General features: G+C 39.7%; 1 protein-coding gene across 2 annotated transcripts in view; it reads left to right on the forward strand.

The window, feature by feature from the left end:
• Positions 1-17,402, forward strand: part of LOC110085286 (copine-5) — a 160,557-nt gene that overhangs the window by 95,963 nt on the left and 47,192 nt on the right. For both annotated transcript variants that reach the window (XM_020805296.3, XM_078392762.1), the window contains exons 9-10: positions 4,710-4,813; positions 7,122-7,226. In XM_020805296.3, the coding sequence (XP_020660955.1) occupies positions 4,710-4,813; positions 7,122-7,226 (209 nt within the window). The remainder of the gene's footprint in view (positions 1-4,709; positions 4,814-7,121; positions 7,227-17,402) is intronic.

Genomic DNA, 17,402 nt, shown 5'->3' on the forward strand with positions numbered 1-17,402 from the left:
TCACACAGACTCATGTAGGTTTTGCCAAAGTATTGTTTCAACCCAACTGGCTTTGGCTCACCTTAATCTCTTTACTGAGCTACCCTCTCTGCCTCAACAGGGGTCAAGTCCTCATTGGAGACAGAGCAGCCTGTATTCTAGTCAGTGTCGGTTCTGTGTTTTCCCCCCTAAGTCCAATCTGTCTCACATTCTGTTTCACGTTAGGACACAAGGGTTTGAGGGATTTGTTTTTACAGAAATCTGCTCAAAAACGATTATAAATAGCTGGCTTCCAATAAATTTGCTCACAAATTTTACATTTATAAAAATTTCTTCTAAATGTACATGATGCATTTTCTCTTAAAGTAAGCATTTTAGCATATTTTAGCAGGCCTTTATAAGCCTGGATTATTGCAAAAATGCAGCAGCAGAGGTGCAGATCTGTTCTGTTTGCATCAGAATCTGCAAAGAATAAACTATTGAAGCATTCCTCACATGTCACTACTTTTTCCCCTGGGACACCTATGCTATGATGGTGGGAAGGCAGCTCTTGCATCCAACCGGGATGGATGGGGACAGATGTCCCCATGTAAATACAGTATACTCTGAATCAACAATGGCTAGTTTATTTACTCTAGAATGAGACTAGCTTCAGTTCAGGCTGCTGGATTGAGGATACCCTACAGCCATAATTTCAGAGTGTCCTGGCTGTTGCATCCAATCATATAACCATAGAATTGTAGAGTTGGAATGGATCTCAAGGGCCCTCTTTCTTGTGTAGCTGCCCTGGCACTGATGGGCATCCATACTGAGAGTGACCCTGATAAATGGGCATCCAAACTCTGTTAGAAAACCTGTGAAAAGAAGTCTTGGGAGTGAAGGGGGCTGCGGTGGCAGAGATGCCACTGAGCTGGTGGCTTTAAATATGTCACAGGAGTTACCATTGAGGCATTAAAGTAACCAGAGATGGGGAAGCAGGTGGGCGAAGAGTTCTTCATTTTGTTTTGGTATGCAATTCCCAGAATGTCCCGGCTAGATGATATTGGGAGCTATAGCCCAAACTTTCCAGCCATTTGTTGAGGTAACACACACTCCATGCTTCATTTGGGCCTTGACAGCCAAGTTCTTGCTCATCGCAGCATGCAAGACACTCTGTCCAATTAGGCAATTCTCCTTGTGAAGGGATAACTTGCCCTTTGATCTTTGTAACATTACACTTTGTGCCCAGATCAGAAGCAGTAGGTTTTCCTCTTGTACATGGTGTTCTTGATTGAATACATTTCTTCGGGGAGCAGGACTGCGCAAGATCCAGTTCTGTGGTTGAGTGCCCTGCTCACCTGAGAGCCCTTTGAGTTCTCAGTTCTGTATCTGTGCTGATAAATTCTTCTGCATTTCCGCTGCCTTGTCTCTTTTATTTCATCACGGTCCCTAAGGCTTATTGTGCAATTGAAAATCCCTGAAGGCATCCTCTCGGACTGAGATGCCGTGTCTTTTACCTTAGGGTGGGCAACCTCAACCTAATTTAAGAAGCCTTCTGCAAGCAGGCACACTTCTGATTAGAGTAATCTGTCCCTTCCTGCTGGCAGAACAGGAGAGAAGAAGATGAAGGGGCAACAGAAACCAAGAGGAAAGTGACCCACCCATCTCTGCTCCTGGCCCCACCCACAACCAGTATGTACTGTCCTCCTACTGACCAAGTAGCCACAAGGGAGTTCACCCAGGAGTAGGAAAAAAGTTGTCCACACTTGTATCATCTGAACCAGCAAATTCATTGGCAATAAGCAAGCAAAGAAGGCATGTCATATATCCTTGATATTTTGAACAAGTATATGTATTTCAGTGTCACTGTGGCTGAGGACTGTTAGAACATTATTCTTCGTCCTGCTGTCTCATGATGCTGTTTCCTCTCTAGCTGATTTTCCTTCCCACTGATTGCTACAGATACTAGTGTTGCAGGTGTCAATGCAGGAAACTGGTGCTCTCTAGCACGTGCACATAGAAGCCGAGATCCTGGAGTGTCACTTAGCACCACATAAGGATGATATCATCACCTGCAGCAGTTTCTCAGAAATTAAAAATTTTCAGTTCTCTCTAGCCCACTGCAAAGACCTTGAGGCTGTTTTGGGATTCCTTTCATTGTATGAAGTCGTTTGGGGTGTGGTATGGTTATGACTCTAATGTCTGAAAATCATTGACAGTGCTGGTAAAATCATCCTGCCAGTGGTGATTTACATAAATTAATTAACTGCCCTTATTGGCTAGCCTCTCCTGCCAACCTAGCAGTTCGAAAGCATGCAACTGCTAGTAGATAAATAGGTACCACCTCAGTGGGAAGGTAATGGTATTTTGTGTCTAGTCGCACTGGCCACATGATCACGGAAACTGTTTACGGACAAACGCTGACTCTATGGCTTGGAAACACGGATGAACACCACACCCTAGAGTCAGACACTACTGGACTAAATGTCAAGGGAAACCTTTACTATTGTCTAGCCCCAGTGGCTTCCTAACTATGAAAGAGATCCCAAGCAAATCTCAGAACCCTTTGGGGGTGTGTGTTCTGAAGAACTGCTGCAGCTGCTGATGCCATTAGTGATATGTGGTATAAGTAGCACAGCTGGTTTTCAGCCCTTGGGATAAATTATTCTATTCTATTCTAATCCCACTTTTCTTTCAGTGAAGAGACGTAAGGTGGCGTACAACAGCTAAATAGTCCATGCTCAAAATCATAGAAAATTAAGATATTAATATTAATACGTATACAGTTACACTGTGTTAAAACAACACTAGTTAAAACAAAATGCATTTGAATAATGCAGCTACTTCAGCATTTGAAAGGGTTGAGCTATCTCTCTGCAGTTGGATTGTTGCTGCCTTTTAGCTCCCCATCTCTTATTCTCAACCTGAATCTCTTTACTGCAGTTTTCCCTAGTCTGACATTCTTCAGACATGTTGGAATACAACACCAATCATCCTTTGCCAAGAAGGCTATGGAGAGTGCTGGTCCAACACATGTGGAATGCAGTGAGTTGGGGAAAGCTGCTGCAGTTCTTTTAAATTCCCCCACCCCCCCCAAAAAATCGGATAATTGTTAGCATCCAGTACCATCCAGATGGGCAGCTGAGAACCAGAACAAGTGGAGACCTGCCTGGAAGCACAATATGAGGCAAGAACATCTGGAAGAGAACTGAGCAAATTGAAACCATGTGCTTCCTTTTTGTTCAGCCGGACATCCTTAAACAGATCAAATGCTCATAGAGAGGCACTCCTTTCCTCTTGAAGGGGAGGATTGGGGGGAGGGGGACACATCTCTTTACTGTCTGCAGTTCTACTAGCAGAGAACAGAAAAGAGGAATGGAAGGATTGTGCACTCCTACTGTATTGTGGCTGATTTAAGGTGAAATAAAATAAAATGTGCAATGAAAACAGACAAAGGAGACAACAATCTGCCTTCCAATTCCGTGTACATCAGCTGGCTGGACTGGCAGCTCAATCTAACTTCAACATTGACAATAGAAGAGCCCCACCCCCCCACCCCTGCCCTCCCATATACTTATGGCATCAAGACTCATTTAGGGAGACTAGAATGTGTAGTGCAACTGGCAACTGGCAGTCTGTCACTGTTGCATCCCAGCACCTGCCAACTGAGTCAGTAGCCTCACTCTGCCTAGTGATAGGGCTGGTCCTGAAGGAACCATCTTTACTGGCCACTGCATCACAAATGTTCAAATAAATACATTCTTTAAGTTAGTCTTTAAGATGCCACCATGATTTTGTCTTTTTATTTGTTCTTTTATATATATACGCAAGCATTATAGGTAAAAACAAAATAAGTTATATAAAACAAAAAAGATATGTGTGTGTGTATGTATGTATATGTATGTATGCATGCATGCATATGTATATATACACACATACATATACATGCATGCATGCATGCATGCATGCATACATAAAATATGTATGTATAAAAACAAAAGTCTTATTTTGTTTTTACCTATAATACTTGCACAGGCCAACACATCTACCTCTTCTACATCTACATTCTTTAAGCTGTTGAACGTTTGTGGAGTCAGGACTTTAAGTGTGATGGCTTACCTGCTCTATTAATAATGTAATCTATATGTACTACAGCTAGTCATCTTGTAGGAGCTCTCATTAAAAGCAAAAATGATGTTGCTAGGCCTTTAAGAAATCAATAGACCATGATGGAGACCCAAGTCCATCGTTCTTGCTTTCTGAATAACAACAGCAGCCAGTTGCTTTACTCCTAAGAAATTGGATTGCATTAACCTGCAGAGAGTCACAAAGGAGTACTGGAGCATTTATCTGATACAAAAATAATATGACCTACCACTATCTGTGGCACTGTTTGCATTTACTAGAAGCTTGCCTACTTCAGTTTAAAATTTCCATGTATTTACCGGAAAAGGAAAATTCATAAGTACCATAGTTGAATGTGATCAAGAATGAGCAATAGGTCTACATTTTTAGATGCAATATTAAATTTTAGGTGCTAGGAGTGACACGCTCCCCTGGGTTTTTCTGGTCTGGGTCTTTGCTATTCTAACCATTTTTATTATCTGTTGGCATGTCTTCCAGTGGTGACCTTCAGTCCCAAGGGTTCCTGTTGGTGCAGTTTTTGCCATAATTTCTCTATGCACAAACAAGTATCATAATGTAATTTCAGCAGTATAGTCAATGCCATGTTTTCTGCTTCTGTTTTCAAGGATGTGGCCACAATGCAGTTCTGTGCCAACAAGCTGGATAAGAAAGATTTCTTTGGAAAATCCGACCCCTTCATGGTATTTTACAGAAGTAATGAGGATGGCACGTAAGTATCAATGCTTTCACAACAGAATTCAGATTCACTGATGTTTACTGAAAGGTTTCATCAAACAGGTCTTACCAAGGAACGTTAAACATTCCCTTGATAAAGAATGCCCTTCTAATGCATCAGGAACCACATCCCTCATGCGACTGATCTGTTTGTCTGTTACACTGCTAGGGAATGGCTCTGTAGAACAGCAAACAAGTTGTTCATTCTAACCAGTAACATACCAACAAATCACTTAGGCAGCTAGGATGCCTAGAGAATACTAATTTATGGCATACAAGAGCATCTGTAGAGCAGACTACTGAGAATGCTGCTAATGTGCGTTGATTATCATCTCAGTCATGCTTACCATCATTTATAATAGGAGTTCATGAAATCGGTAGTAACTTTTTATTGTTATAATTCACCCTTGTGTTTAACAATTTGACTGATGAGTATATATAAGCACGAATTTCAGTTGCAAACAAGTGAGTGGGCTGGTAGAAGTGGAAAGGATTCTCATCCCTGCTCTACCAGCTAGCTGGATTTCCATGCTGTGTACAGAGAAAGGGTTGCAATTTTCTTTGTGTACAATATGAAAATACAGCAGGCTAGCGGGGGGGGGGCAGATCCAGTGGCATGGTGGTAACTTTTGAAGCACAAGTGTTTATCAGAAAAGTCTCCATAGCCGTACTCACAAGGAGAATCCAGAAATGTAGACAGGTGCATTGATTTTTGTATGCCAGTGTGATCTTTGTGCCATACTCCCAGACAGAAGGCTCCTACAAAAGACCCTATGCAGTTGTTCTGTCTCCCCCCTACCCTCATTTCCTTGAGATATTTTCTATGGTGGAGAAGAAGATGGAAGAAACAATGAAAACTTTGTTGTCCAGACCTCCTGTAAATTTCCAGTAGGATGCCCAATAAACATTCCACCTGGAAGAAGTCCCTCCAAGACACTTGACGGAGAAGGGGCAAGACAGATCTTGTCATTATCCTTGCTAATAAAGAAGTCCTGGTCATTTGATCCTGTTTATCCTGGCCAGGGGCAGTCTGGCCATTAGCTGAGGTGAGATGGTTGCCACAGGTAATGGGGTGTTAGAGGTGGTGACACAGCCCCCAGTACCCATTCAGTGTCACATGATCTCCTATCACAAACACAAAGGAGTGATTACAAGGGGGAGGGGTAGCTCGAAAGAAGTTGAAGATTATGGTGGCTAGGAGCAGATTGTTTCCAATTGCCACCAGCTGCCTGATTGCCTTCAGAGCATGGCCAAAGGCTGGGTGTTCCAGGAGCAGACTGATGAGAACTTGCACTCAGTGCAGAAGTACCAGCTACTTCATTTTAGAAGGCTTCTTTCGAAAGTGCCAGGCTAGTTACTTTTGTGTGCATATTTACAAGGCCGGGTAATATGTCTCTATCTGCTACATGACAACTTAGTGTGGATGCCTTCGAGAATACTTAGTGTGGACACCTCCTCTAGAACATTCTGTACCTAGCATTCTAAAAATATGATCATTTTGCAGAATTAGGGAAGAATCAGCACTTCTGGAAAATGCTGTTAAAGCAAGGTGGGAAAGATAAGAAATGGAAGAGTGAGTGTTAAACTCAGTCAGGGTGGGAAAGCACCTTTCAACATACTCATCACTTGAATGCTGAGAAATTAGTCCATCCTTGTTCTTCCTTTTTTTGACCCTTGTTGTCCTTTAAAAATTAGTGATTGACAGCCTAGTGTGCTTTCCCTGTAGGCCTCGTACATGCACTTATGCAAAGTTGCTGAGAAATTATCCCCTCAAAATCTTTTATCTGGTGCAACTCAAATAAGTAGATCACAAAAAGGATCAGGGGAACTGGACTAGCTCTTGGAAAACTTATTTTCTAGACTACAGCTCCTGAAGTCTTTCTGGAAACATAACCACTGGCTATGGTGACTAGAGGATTCTGATGTCCAAAAAGATAAATTTTCCAAGTTCTCTGATCAGGAGATGGCACTGCTGGTACAGGAAGCGTGTGAACAAAGGTACCATGCAAAATGCAAGTACAGGTTTATCCTCTGTGATAGACTAATAGTAAGTAAAGGAAGTGCCAATTCCTGCTGTGTGCAGATAGAGAAGGCCTGCTTTTACAACTTCTAACGTACTAATCCATTTTAGTCTTGATCCAACTTTGTGTCCGTATTTCCCAGTCCATGGTAGTTTGGAGATGGATAATTTCAGGAGGCTGGGACTTAATGAGATTTCTTCTACTTTGTTCTTCCGAGTCTAGCCCAGGCCAGACTCCAGCTGGGATTGATTTGTAATTTAGCTGGCCATTTGTATCCTTCAGATTTACCATCTGCCATAAAACAGAAGTTGTGAAGAACACTCTGAATCCTGTGTGGCAGTCCTTCTCAATTCCGGTGCGAGCCTTGTGCAATGGAGATTACGACAGGTACGGACTCCACCAATCTGTGCTCAGCTTGTGTGTTTGTGAGAGGATGGGATGGGGCGGATGATAGAAGGAAGCAATGCTGTGTGAAGCTTGAATTTTACAAAATGTCTGAAAAGCAAGAGTTTATCCACACACAGTTTGATCCTGTCTAAGGGATTCAGTTGCCCATGAATCTATCTGCATGGCATTACCACTGATATGAATCAAAGCCTACTTCCCTTCTATTTCAGGGTTGTTGCTTTTTCTTGCTTGGGAACTGGAGATTGTCTGTCTGTCTGTCTGTCTGTCTGTCTGTCTGTCTGTCTGTCTGTCTGTCTGTCTGTCTGTCTGTCTGTCTGTCTGTCTGTCTATCTATCTATCTATCTATCTATCTATCTATCTATCTATCTATCTATCTATCTATCTATCTATCTATCTAGGCAGTGCAATTGATTCCAGATCTTCTTATCTCTGTCTGTTTCTCTCAGATAACTTTGTTTTTTGCTGAGGAGTATGTACAGTTAGAACTCTCCTGACATCAGCTGTGATGACATATGTGGGAGTGTTCTCAACATGGATCAGGTTTTCCTCCAGCTGACTCTCTAAAGGGGAAGAGGGAGTGTTCTCCCCAGCACTGCAGCCTCTCACTTTCTACTTTGTGCTGGCAGAATCAATATAAACATTATGTTGTTTTATCCTACAAGAAAAAAAAGGCCTTACAACTCTCAGCCTCCTACTGTTAGCATTGAAAATAAGATAGAATTGCCAATTCATTTAGTTTTTGGACATTAAATAGAAAAGAACTGGACATCATCTTAACCATTTCCTGAGCCAGCAAAAGTCTTTGGTCAGTGTAGCAGGGCAGGTAAGAAAGTCTTATTAGACCAAAATCTGCACAGACCAAGGAGGTCCAGGGCTGCAAAGAATGGGAGGGCTTTATATTTAGATTTAGGTATGTTGTTGTTTAGTTGCTAAGTTGTGTCCGACTCTTTGTGACCCCATGGAACAGAGCACACCAGGCCCTCCTGTCTTCCACTGCCTAGATTTAGGTATAGTAGTTTTATATAGACTGGTGAACGTCATGCTGTCTCCTGTAGATATTGTTACATGTAGAAATAACAGTGGCACGAAGATTGTTCCTTCGTTATCTTGGTGGAAGACTTTAGAGGAAACAGTGAAATACTGGAGCTCAGATCTGTTCCAGATGAGATGGCTCTTGTTCTGTCATTGTTACCAAAGAGACAAATGCTGAGGGAGTGAGGGGGTGAATGAGGGGCCTCCCTCAGGATAGCTGCTTCCTCCTCACAGACAGAATAGAAATGTACTTAAGAAGTGATTGATGGATGGAAATGAACGAAAAAGCCTGGGGAAAATCTGATTGAGAAGCCCCAGAGATGGATTATCTCTTACACTCACAAAAACTGCTACCACTCCTCTGCCTAATCTGCAGAAAAGGTCAGTAGCAATTCAGGAGAAATAGACTTGCTGGTGGGGGATTGACAGCCATGTTAATCAGAGTAATAAGAATGCTCGGTACATAGGAATGCCTATTCAGGAAGAGTGATTGGGCTTATTACCCAGTGCAGTGTATTCTTCACTCAGTTTGGTATTGTCGTGGAAAACAGAAGAGAATCCATTCTTCGAATGTATATATGTTCACACGCGTATGTGCAAGACCTGTGCTTCAATTTCTTGTTTTTACCAGCATGAAACTTGTTATATTTACCATTGATCAGAATCTGGAGTTTTGCTGCTCGTATACAAAGCTGCCTTTATGTCGGTCATTCCTGGTGATAAAACATAGCCATATACTGGAAAAACCTCAGACTAGAAAAATAGTGACTTTCCCACCTTTTCCAACAGCAAGCGGGATATGCTTTCTCAAGCAGGAGTGGAGAATATGTGGTCATCCAGATGTTGTAGGATTTTCACCCTCATCACTGGATTTGATGGCTATGGGTGATGGGAGTTGCAGTCCAACCACGTCTGGAGAGGCAAGCATATGCTACCTCTTTTGTAGAGAAAAGCTAACAGCACAATCTGAATTCACTAATTTGAGGAGTTGAAAGAGGTAAAAGATTGCAATGTAAGACATAGCTGGGCTTCAGGGAACTCACCCACACATTCATTCTATTTCCCTGCTTAGGAGTACTGTAATTTGGAGCCATATTTTCTCTTCAATCAGTAAAACATATTAGCTTGTTCAAGGCTGAGCATCATAGGTCCTTCTAAGCCAATTTCTGCAGCATGTCAAAATCCGCCCCCACCCCAAATATTACATAGAGCTTATACCTATTGTGTTCACTCATTCTTGAGAGAAGAGGAACTGGTGCATATTGCACTTTTCAAAATGTGCTGCTTGCTTCTTTTCTTTACTACAGTTCATTGGAATTATGCTAAATCTGCTCTAATTTCAGAGATTTTTAAAGCAGTAGATCAAATACCATTCTTCAATAAATTAAAACCAATGAATAGGCCATCTGCGTGAACATTAACTTCCAGTGATCATGAGAGAAGCAAGGTTTATTTATTTATTTATTTATTTATTTATTTATTTATTTATTTATTTATTTATTTATTTATTTATTTATTTATTTATTTATTTATTTATTTATACCCCGCCCCTCTAGACCATGTCTACTCGGGGTGGCTTACAACATAAAATATATCAATATAATATATATATAATCATAAAAAATACAATTACTATATTAGTTAAAAACAATTAATTTAAGAAAGGATTACCAAGATGGGGTAGGATAAGGAAAGAAGAAATAAAATAAGACTTAGCTGACTGGAGGGAAGGCCTGCCTAAATAGCCAAGTTTTTAACTGTCTTTTAAAAACACCCAGCGAGGGTGCCAGCCGAATTTCTGTTGGAAAGGTTAACATTCAGAACTTCCGACAGCAGCACTTTCTCAGACACTATTAAGCAAACATACATGTATACGTACATTTGTAGGTATAGATACAAATTAAGATGTACTGTATATATCTAGTTCAACCCAAAGATACATCTGATTGGCTTCCCATCATACAAGTAACTTTATAGAGGAAGATAAATCTCAATGTAATATTTGTCAAGAAGTTTCTTGTTTCATCTCAGAACTTCAAACGATACAGCTGAACATAATCTTCCAGAGATATCAGTATTCTGCCAGTCCCAAAATGTGATTACTACATAATTCCAAGGCAGTATTGAAACAGCATTATTTAACCATGATTATCTTATAATCCTCACAACCCCATCACACACGGGATAACAAGAGTTCAGAAATCTGAGCCTAGTGTAAAAATTGAGGCATTACTAATTTTGTTTTAGATTTATGTGGATTTTTTGTTTTTAAATTAAATGCCAGGGGGGAAGCAATGTAGAACATTGTATACAGTGTGGAAAGGCTTAAGTCTTTCTTTCCCAGCTGTGATGCTGACAAAAAGTTTCCCTTCTGGTGGGAATTAATATAAGGAAGAAAGCTCCAGTTAGTGGCCACCACAGGTTCCAGTACTTTTTTTGATACAATCCTATTAAATTCAGCAGAGATTTACCTGCCAGTAAGCATGCTTGAGATCGGTGCCGAAGACTCAGAGTGTACTTCCCATACATATTTCTGTGGGAAGACATCCCACAGACTTCAGTGCCTGTTACTTTCAAGTATACAGTATACATAGTGGCTGAAATCCTGTTGCTTGGCATAGGACGTCAAAACTACACTAGGCTCATTAAATTAGTGGAACTTGCGGAGATCACTTTCTGGATCTCCAGTGATCTAATGGGACTACTCCAGATGCAACTTATTATGCTAAGCAACAGGATTTCAGCCAATTAATTGAAGTTGGCCTCAGGCTCTTACCTGTGGCTTTGACCTTACTCAAACTAGCATTCACAACTAATTATTGCAATAGCCTTATGAGGTGGCAGGTATTTTCTTAAGGGTGTTTTTATCTTACACATCCTTTCATGGCTTGATAAGTCTTATTTGGGCATGAAGTGACATCTAGACTAGAACTCAGTAGGAACCATATATGTAGTGACATAATAACAATCATGTGCTGTCCAGTCAATTCTGACTTATAGTTGCACTTTTCAGCATTTTCCAGGTATAGTCAGGAGTGATTTACCATTAACCCCCCCCCCCCACTTTCTGGGGGAGTCCTGGGACTGTGCAGCTTGCACAAGGCCAGGCTGGCTAACTGTACTTGCAGAAGGCAGAGTTGGGAATCAAATTCCAAACTTCTGGCCCACACAGCCAGATACCTAAACCACTAGGCTATCCAGCATAGCTCTGTTTAAACCAGAGATGGGCAACTGTGGCTTTCCAGATGTTTTGAGAATGTAGCTTCAGGATCCCTCATGGCTATGCTGGCTAAGATTAATGTACAAAAACATACAACAGGCCACACCTTCCCCACCTGATTGATGCAAATAGGCTGCTTTTCTTCATGTGCCCATTTTCCTAACTTCTAAATATATAAATGGCTTGAATCTGATGGTCTGGAGAATATTAGCCTCATCCCATTTTGGCTTTTCACTTTAATTTCTGAACATTAGAATCCATCTGACCATTGATTCATACATTTAGTCGTACAGTATTTTAAGGGCTTGTTATACAAGTAACATGATGCTGAATAATGTAGCACTTGCTAATAGATTCTAGATATAATTAAGATAGAGTTTGAAATCCTATTAATCCCTTTGAAGTTCTGTTAATCTTCGCAGATTTTTCTTAAATCTTTTTTGACTGAGGAAATGAGACCTGCAGGTAAAATGCTGTATACATTTACTCAGAAGAAAACCATACTAAGCGGAGTTTCCCCACCAGCTAAAGGTATATATGCAATGCACACTTATCTGAAAGTAAGTGCTTTATGTAATGGGATTTACTTCTGAGCAAATTTGTTAAAATATGCTATTTAAGGTGCTTAATTTGTTGTCATATTTCATCCTGCTTTTTTAAAGCAGCAACTACAGACAATATCCTCTTCAAGAAACGTGGAGCATAATATCATATGCACGATCTATTAAAATGCAGCTCAGGGATAGGGATTCAACTTGTGCAGGATGGGGTTATACCCTGTTTTCCCAAAAATAAGACCTAACCTGAAAATAAGCCCTAGTATGATTTTTTAAAGGATGCTCGTAATATAAGCCCTACCCAAAAATAAGCCCTAGTTAAGTGAAACCCTGCCCTCCACCATTGTGCAGCGTTGTGCAGCAACCAGTAGATGACATGACTATAAAATAAAACATCCCCTGAAAAAAAGCCCTAAAAATTAATATAAGACCCTGTCTTATTTTCAGGGAAACACGGTACTCTCCCTGAAAAATCAGGATAGCAGTTTAGATGTGCTCCAGGATTCATCCCTGAGCCTAGATGCTCAGGTCTGAGTGGTGACCAGGAGGAGTTCATTTGCACAGTTAAAGCTTGTGGCAGATGCCTTAGTTACATCCCACCTGGATCACTGTAATGTTCTCTGTGTGTTGCTACTCTTGAAGAATATTCAGAAACATTGGCTTCTCTGGAACCGTGCAGCCAGACTGCTGACCAGGGCCAGTTATAGGGAACATACTGTATTCCTTCAACAGCTTCCCTGGATACCAGTTTGTTTTTGTACATGGTTATGGTTCAGGGTTATGACCTTTGAAGCCCTCTGCAGCTTGGGTCCAGGTTGTCTGACAGATCATATCCTCCTCTACAAACTGGTAGAGACTTCAAAGTCTGTGGGAGAAGACCTTCTCATAGTTCCTCTACCTTCAGAGGCCCCGAGAGAGTCCCTGGGCTCCTTCTAGCAGCAGGTAAAGACAGTTTATCTGCAAATGGGAAGTTTTTTAATTGTTTTAAACTAAATTAGTGTTGCTATTTCATTTGATTTTTAAGAATTTTAATTTTAATTATATTTTAATCTTATTACACAATTTAATTATGTTTTAATGTTTGTCATCTTATGGTCTTCTACTCTGTTATGATTTTAAATTGTTCTATAAGTCCCCCTGGATCCCAATTCTTGGGGAAAAGGTAGCATACAAGTGCCATGACATGAAATAAATAAATAAATAAATGCTGCCTTGCATAAACGCCAGGGGGAAAAAGACAGCAGCAGACAATTGTGTGCATTTTTAAACTGGATTCTTAACCTTCCAGTTATCAGTGTTTGGCCATTTAGTTAGGGACTAGATACAACCATGTAAGCTGATACAAACAGAATCCAAATAAAATGGAAGTATTGTGGGTGGGTTGTCCTTTGATCAGAGGACGCTAACAATGGGCTTTCTAAGAACCAATGAAAAAAGCAGTATTCTAGTTCTTAGGAAAGTTCCCATGGATGTCTTTATGTCATTTCAGTTGATAAGACAGGACATCGTTTACTTTGAGACTAAACCAGCTTTGCCCAGTAACCCATGGTTACATGACGGGGCTAAAGCATCAAATCAACTGTTGTACATTTTTTTAACTTCTCTGGAAAAAATATGAGTTAATTTTTTAAAATTGCACTCATCATACAAATTGGGCAGTAGTTCTCAGTTGCTTTGCTTGCATTTAGTACTGAACAATGGTTTATTGTTACGAGAATGACTAGAAAGAAGTTTCCATGACCCATGAGCTTGCCCACTCCGATTTCTCCTCCCTATGGAACTTGAGTAGATGAAGGAATCTGTCAGAATTTAATTTCACATTTCACAAAAGTTGACGTGTTAAATATGGACGAGATGGCTTCAAAATCCCTGGTTTGAATTTTGCTTGTTTAATTGCTGGCCAGAATTCATTGCAAACCATAATTTCTGGTTTGTTCAACCAGGTTTGTATAAAAAGTGAACTCCAAAATCTTCTTCTGACGGTAGTAGGGTAGGGATTCATGTAAGGTCATGGCTCACAGAACTCCTTTGTGCACATGGTTCTAAAGCAATGGTTGAATACAAACAAGAGCAGCCCTGTCATTAGGCAGAGAAACTGACACAGGCAGCAGATGCTTGTGGTAGCAGGTATAATTATATTAACTACAGTATATTAATATGTTGTACTGTATCTCACCATGTCTTTCACTGTATTTGTTGTATTTTGATTTGCACTTTTAATTTATTGATGTCTTATTTTGTTATTTTATTGTTTCTGGTTAGTTGTTGTAAGCCGCCCAAAGTGGCCTTAGCTGCCAGATGGGCGGCAAATAAATAAATAAATAAATAAATAAATAAATAAATAAATAAATAAATAAATAAATAAATAAATAAATAAATAAATAAAGCCAGTCAATCTTCCTTAATTTCCCTAATTCTGTGAATGCCACACAGTCTGTTTTGTATCCCCCACACTAGGTTGTTACCCTCAGGTGCAGTGTAGGACACTGTCTTGTCACCAGTACTGAAGTAACTGCCAATCCAATTAACTTTGCTACATAAAACATGAGTGAGTGGGTGATGTCCTGTACTTCATCTCAGAAACCAAGATATCTTGTGGCAGCCAGTTTTCTTTGTCTTCCTTCTTAAATAGAATGACACTAAAATAAAGAGAAAGTTACTTGTCTCTTGGATGTACAGTAATATATATATTATCCAAAAAGAGATATCACAAGTCTAGCTTTCTTCACGTGTGTTCCTGAGTATTCACTGCTAGATCTTTACTCTGAAGATTATGAAAGGAAAGTAGCAAGAGAGTCTAACATCAAGATGACCCAGTACCTTTGCTTCTAGCAAAACGGAAGACTTGCTCCATAATTTCCTACATGACATTTTTTATGCTTCAAAAGGAACAGGTGTTTCTCCTCCCTTCCAGCCAAAACCCTTTTCTTACAGTGGCACAGATGGTTATTTCCTGCTGTAAAATAAAAATTCTATGTGTTATTTGGCCCATGTCATAGTAGAAGTTAAGCTAGGATGATAGACTAAACTTAGTAATGTTATTTCAAGGTCATTTTTTAATAAATACAGTACTGTGTTACAACAAATATTGCTTTGTAAGGTTCCATTAACCCCAGAACTGTTTTTATTGAGTATAATACCAGATAATATAGATAAAGCAAAGAAGTGTATAGTTATATATATATAGTCACTGCAGCCAGAATTCTTTATGCCAAAAACTGGAAAAGTCCGGTGGTACCGAAGCAAGAAGATCTTACAGAGAAGATAAGGAAAACGACAGAAATGGACATTCTATCAGAAATAATGAAGGGCTGTCCTTTACAAAAGGTGACTGAAAGATGGGACTTATTCTACAAACGGTTAGAGTCACCAGATAGTGCTTAAATAACATAGATTAAAACGTGTACTAAAATCTGGAAGGCAGAAAATAATAGAAAAGCGGAGTTTGAACTTTGATATTGCAATATGAATAGAATGGATGTTAGTATATTTTTGTTTCCCCTTCCCTCCTAACCCCAACCTTTTCCCCCTTTTACCTTCTGTATCCCACTCCCTAACCCAAGTTATCAAAATAATTAAAAAATTTTTTACAGAAAACCTTGAACAAACGGCTCATAAAACTTACTGTTCTGTAGTCATTGCAATTTTTTATATTTTCTTTTTGGGTACTGTAATAAAACCAGATTTTAGAAACAATTCCTGTTCTGTAGATTTAGCTGAAAAGTTTGACTAACATCTAGGTTGTCGTCTTTTCTTAGTTTTAAAACTTCTGAATTCATCATCACGGAGATTTGCCATTTTTTCTCACCCATATTGCATTTTCAATTCCTGTATTTCCAAACCAGTATCCACACCTGATAGAATATATTTTCATGATTCATTGTCTTCAAATAGCTCTTGGAGATGCTCAATTTACACCATAAATTTACCCTTGATGTTAAATATCACAGAATGATTAATATGCATCAATACTGTTTTAATATGCCTGCTGATCTTTTTTATGCATTTTAAAGGAGTCATAGATCTTCTCCAAGTTTCCTGTTTCTGAACCCTGTTTGCACTATTTTTCTTTAGTGTTGCTAAATTTGTTTCAGTAGTTCTTATGAAATTCTCTGCACTTGATGTCTTTGTTTTTCTTCTTTTGTCTCTCTTCCACTCACTCTAATATTTCTCCTGTCATCTCCTTCTTTCTTCATTTATGTTTCTACATTTGAGTTTGTTGTTGGTCAAATCTACTAATACTTTGATGAGGAGAAAACAAGCAGTATTCATATTTGAGGGTTTTTTATGCCTTCATGAACCCCCTCCTTACCAGCAGTATATCTAGTTGGATCGTTTAGTTGTTTTATTTTGATGTGTTTAATGATTTTACTTTTTTGTATTTTCTTTACTCTTAAGATGATTTAGAGTGACAACAGAAATATGGTTTATATTTATAATAGCTGTGGGATATGTTTTCATTGGGGTCAGTATTAGTAATTTGCTAAAGCAATGCATGTGTCTGTGTGTGCACCTGTGGAGGGAAGGTGTATTATTTGTAGTTCTGTTTTGAAAATGTGATTGCTCCTAAAGCATATGAGGTGCCTAAGTTGGGTTACTATCAGGTAGAAGAGGCCCTGTATTTCTGTGGAGATCTTGTGTATTCTATGCCTTAATCCCAAAGCAATGTCAGATAGGTAAAAGTCTCCAGCGGTCATTCTGTACTTGAGCACATTCTCATGGCAATGTGGCTTGAAGTACATTGTTCAGCAGTAAAACAAAGCCGCTGTTCCATTCTCATTGATGAAAAATTTGGCATACAGTCCCCCAAACCTATTATTCATCTCCATTTTCCCCTTAGTTCATCTGAACCTGAACAAGTCCAAGCAAATTATTAAAATGACTTCTCCCCCTCATTATCCTTGCAATTCCTGCACTGGGTCTTTAATTAGTTTGTTTTGACTGCTGCGTGGGCCTTTCCCCCCCATTTTTAGGCGGTATATTTTTAGCTTTCGTTGCCATGGAAACATGTGACACTGGGACCAAGATCGAGACAACAAACGCAATCTTCTCCTCATTCTGTTCCCTGATTGAAAGTGTGCTTTAAAATATTAACCTTTTCCATGTTCAGTGGTTGAAAATGACAGTGGGTGGATGGCTAGATCCTGGAGTGGATCTGATTCTGGACCTAAAGGAGAGAAACAAAAATGTTGCATTTTTTAAAAATATGCTGTATGTATGGATGGGGTGATGGAAGATGTCCAGGAGTGGTGAAGTGGAATGAATTTTCTGAGGAAAAAGGCATGGCAAGCTGGCTGATGGGTATTCTGAACAGGAACACGCCACATGCAAGACATACTTTTGGCA

This window comes from Pogona vitticeps, chromosome 4 (genome assembly GCF_051106095.1).
Source record: "Pogona vitticeps strain Pit_001003342236 chromosome 4, PviZW2.1, whole genome shotgun sequence".
Lineage (NCBI taxonomy): Eukaryota > Metazoa > Chordata > Lepidosauria > Squamata > Agamidae > Pogona > Pogona vitticeps.